The sequence below is a fragment of the Chondrus crispus genome, genomic scaffold (genome assembly GCF_000350225.1).
Source record: "Chondrus crispus Stackhouse genomic scaffold, scaffold_351, whole genome shotgun sequence".
NCBI lineage: Eukaryota > Rhodophyta > Florideophyceae > Gigartinales > Gigartinaceae > Chondrus > Chondrus crispus.
Window position 1 is genome coordinate 92,793 of NW_005179236.1, and position 4,587 is coordinate 97,379.

Below are 4,587 nucleotides of genomic sequence, written 5' to 3' on the forward strand. Positions count from 1 at the left end.
GCGCCCATACACAACATATACCCGAGTTTAACCATCGCACCGACGTGCTCAGCCTTGTTGATCGCCCTCTCCCACAAATCCTTCGCTCGTGCCGCGTTTCGCTCCACTCCTTCCGCGCCATTTCTGAAAAGGACCCCGAGATTGTGCATCGCACCGACGTGATCAGCTTTGTCGATCGCCCTCTCCCACAACTCCCTCGCTCGTGCGGCGTTCCGCTCCACTCCTTCCGCGCCTTTAAACAACAGAACCCCGAGATTGTACATCGCACCGACGTCATCAGCCTTCTCGATTGCCTTCTCCCACAATTCCCTCGCTCGAATCGCGTCACGCTCCACTCCTTCTGCGCCTTTGTGCAGTAGACCCCCGAGACTGACCATCGCACCGACGTGCTCAGCCTTGTTGATCGCCCTCTCCCACAAATCCTTCGCTCGTGCCGCGTTTCGCTCCACCCCTTCCGCGCCATTTCTGAAAAGGACCCCGAGATTGTGCATCGCACCGACGTGCTCAGCCTTGTTGATCGCCCTCTCCCACAAATCCTTCGCTCGTGCCGCGTTTCGCTCCACCCCTTCCGCGCCATTTCTGAAAAGGACCCCGAGATTGTGCATCGCACCGACGTGATCAGCTTTGTCGATCGCCCTCTCCCACAACTCCCTCGCTCGTGCGGCGTTCCGCTCCACTCCTTCCGCGCCTTTAAACAACAGAACCCCGAGATTGTACATCGCACCGACGTCATCAGCCTTCTCGATTGCCTTCTCCCACAATTCCCTCGCTCGAATCGCGTCACGCTCCACTCCTTCTGCGCCTTTGTGCAGTAGACCCCCGAGACTGACCATCGCACCGACGTGCTCAGCCTTGTTGATCGCCCTCTCCCACAACTCCCTCGCTCGTACCTTATTGCACTCTACTCCTTCTGCGCCCGTAGACAGCAGAAGCCCGAGGAAATACATCGCATCGACGTCATCAGCCTTGTCGATCACGCGTTCCCACAACTGTATCGCGCGTACCGCGTTCCTCCCCACTCCGTCTGTGCCCGTAAACATCAGGAGCCCGAGAAGGTGCATCGCATTGACATCATCAGCCTTCTGGATCGCCTTCTCCAACAACTCCTTCGCTCGTACCGCATTGCGCTCTACTCCTTCCGCGCCCATACACAACATACACCCGAGTTTAAACATCGCACCGACGTGCTCAGACTTGTCAATCGCCCTCTCCCACAACTCCTTCGCTCGTACCGTATTGCGCTCTACTCCTTCCGCGCCTTTTTTGAGCAGGACCCCGAGGTTGACCATCGCAGTAACGTCATCAGCCTTCTCGATTGCCTTCTCCCACAATTCCCTCGCTCGAATCGCGTCACGCTCCACTCCTTCTGCGCCGTTGTGCAGTAGAAACCCGAGACTGACCATCGCACCGACGTGCTCAGCATTGTCAATCGCCTTCTCCCACAAATCCTTCGCTCGTACCGCATTGCGCTCTACTCCTTCCGCGCCCATACACAACATATACCCGAGTTTAACCATCGCACCGACGTGCTCAGACTTGTCAATCGCCCTCTCCCACAACTCCTTCGCTCGTACCGCATTGCGCTCTACTCCTTCCGCGCCATTTTCGAGCAGGACCCCGAGGTTGAACATCGCAGTAACGTCATCAGCCTGGTCGATTGCCCGCTCGTATAGCTCCACTGCCCTGGCTGCATTGCGTTCAGCACCTTCTCCTTCATGGCGCATGGACGTACTAGGGTTGTACATTGCGGGTAAGACGTTGTGCTGTTTGTGATGACGCGAGTAATGGGGCTGGTCGCGCGCATGCGTAGGTCAGAGAGAGTGTTTGTGCGCGGAGTCTTCGAGGATAACGATGTCGATGGCGACCCGGTCGCCCCACCTTCCGTTAACCAGACCCTCACCTTGACCATAATCCTCCGCTTACTGTTTTAGTAATTATCAATTAAATTTACTGTAATTTCCCGAAGATCGGTTTCAGCCAACCGCTAGATTCACAGCAGACACATTTCAGCAGAGAATTCAACAGCGGCCAATGTCACGTGTACACTTGGATCCGTGGCGCAGAGGCTTCAGCGTCAGGCTGCAGCGCCTGATCCCTGACGTTGCTCCTTCCTCCGCGGTCATCCCGCCTTGTTCCCTTTTGAAGACCCAGACCACCCCTGAGGCCAGCACGCTGTCGAGGGGGTCGCAGCTCTGACGAGAGTACATTGGACAAGCAGTCCCATGTTTTCATGTCCAAGTCTTGCGTTCCTCTTCAGCGTCGTCGCTCATCTGAGGCCAGCGTGCTGTCGAGTGGGGCCCAGCTCTGACGAGAACACATTGCACTAGTTGCACTAGCAGTCCCATGTCTTCATGTCCAAGCCTTGCATTCCTCTTCAGCGTCGTCGCTCATCGTACCTCCCCATGGTGCCATTGCTAAAGCCATTGCTCTTCAGGGTAATACTCTGGAGGGCATGAGCGATCAACGACATTTTCTACATACCGAAACGGAACACTTGTTCGGCCGGCCGCGTGACACCAAGGATGCCACCCCCTCCCTCCTTCGCAGGCGTGCTCACGTCGCCGATGCCCGCGACGTCGGTGAACAAGTCACCCGCGCAGTCGTCCACCGCCTCCCCCCTTTCAGATTGCCGGAACCCATGCATCGGCCCCGTCTGCCTCGTGCTGGGCTCAGCGCCGCCCGGTTGCGTCCCGCACCAGTCGCTCGAGAATCTCCATCGCCTCGCCTCCGTCGCGCCCGTTCATCCCGGCTTGGAACAGCTTCGCTGCTCGCGCTGCATCCCGCGCAACCCCGCCCGCTCCGTCTCGCAGCAAGCAAGCCAGTTTAAGCATAGCGTCGCGGTTATGGCACTTCTCGATCGCACGCTCGTACAATTGCGCCGCACGAGCCGCGTTCGTCCGCACTCCCCCCGTGCCTTGTACTAGCATTTCCCCGAGTTGCACCATGGCCTCGACGTCGTCGTGCTCTTTAACCGCGCGCTCAAGCAGCTTTGCAGCTCGCGCTGCATTCGGCCGCACCCAGTATCTGTCATCCTGCAATAGGCGCGCCAGTTCGACCATAGCAAAGGCATCCTGGGCCTCGTCGATCGCGCGCTCGTACAATTCTATTGCGCGAATCACATTCTTCTCCACTCCCGCCGCGCCAAGGGATAATAGCAGGCCCAGCCCTGTCATCGCGTGCACATCACTGTGCTCCAGGATCGCGCGCTCAAAGAGTTTCGCAGCTCGGACTTCATCCCGCAGAACACCCTCCCTTCCATTCATCATCACGAATGCGAGTTTGCACATAGCGCCGCCATGATGCCCTTCCCGGATCGCACGCTCGAACAATCTGATGGCCCGAACCACGTTTCTCTCCACTCCCTCCGCCCCATCGTCCAGCAGGAGTCCGAGATAGTAAATGGCACTGACATCACCACTTCTGTCGATCGCACGCTCGTACAACTCGACGGCCCGACTCACATTTCTCTCCACCCCCTCTGCACCCTTCTTCAGCAGGCAACCGAGATGCACCATGGCGTCGACATCGTCGTGCTCCTTAATCACGTCCTCGTACAGCTCCACAGCCCGCGCTGAATTCTGTGCCACCCCGTCCCCTCCCTTGCTCAATGTACCTGCTAGGTTGAACATCGCGTACCAGTCATGAGATTTCTTGATCGCACGCTCGTACAACTCGACGGCCCGACTCACATTTCTCTCCACCCCCTCTGCACCCCTCTCCAGCAGGACTCCAAGACCCACCATCGCCTTAACATGATCGTGCTCCTCAATCGCGTCCTCGTACAGCTCCACAGCCCGTGCTGAATTTTGTGCCACCCCGTCCCCCCCGTCGCGCAACAAACCTGCTAGGTTGGACATCGCGTCGCAATCATGAGATTTCTCGATCGCACGTTCGTACAACTCGACAGCTCGACTCACATTTCTCTCCACCCCCTCTGCGCCCGTCTGCAGCAAGCAACCGAGATTCACCATGGCCTCGACATCGTCGTGCTCCTTAATTGCATCCTCGTACAGCTCCACAGCCCGCGCTGAATTTTGTGCCACCCCGTCCCCTCCCTCGCTCAATAAATCTGCTAGGTTGAACATCGCGTCGCAATCATGAGATTTCTCGATCGCACGCTCGTACAGCTCGACAGCCCGACCCAAATTTCTCTCCACTCCCTCTGCACCCTCCTCCAGCAGGAATCCAAGCTTCGCCATCGCCCGAACATTTTCATGTTTGTCTATTGCGTTTTCATACAACTCCACAGCCCGTACTGCGTCCGTTTCTACTCCTTCTGCCCCCTTCACCAGCAGTTTTCCGAGTTTCACCATTGCGTCCGCATCATCGTATTGCCGCACCGCGCGTTCATACAGCCTCACAGCGCGCTGTGCATTGATGCTGACCCCTTCCGCGCCCTCTGTCAGTAGATTGCCGAGGCCCACCATTGCGCCGACATGACCGTCTTCCTCAATCGCTCCCTCGTACATCTTAACGGCTCGTGCGGAGTCCTTCTCAACTCCGTCGCCGCCGTCCCTCAGCATGTTGCCTCGCTTGAACATGGCCTCTCCATCACCATGTTGCTGAGGACCCGCTGGTTGATTCTGC

General features: G+C 57.7%; 1 protein-coding gene across 1 annotated transcript; it reads right to left on the minus strand.

Annotated features, from left to right (window-relative positions):
* Positions 1-2,669: 2,669 nt before the first annotated feature.
* On the minus strand, positions 2,670-4,199 carry CHC_T00009156001 (Sel1-repeat containing protein). Its single transcript, XM_005717751.1, has one exon. The coding sequence runs from the start codon at positions 4,197-4,199 to the stop codon at positions 2,670-2,672; it is 1,530 nt and encodes a 509-aa protein (XP_005717808.1).
* Positions 4,200-4,587: the final 388 nt, after the last annotated feature.

Excerpts from the sequence above, each read along its gene's own strand:
- CHC_T00009156001 (XM_005717751.1), bottom strand. The coding sequence starts at position 4,199 with ATGGCGAAGCTTGGATTCCTGCTGGAGGAGGGTGCAGAGGGAGTGGAG.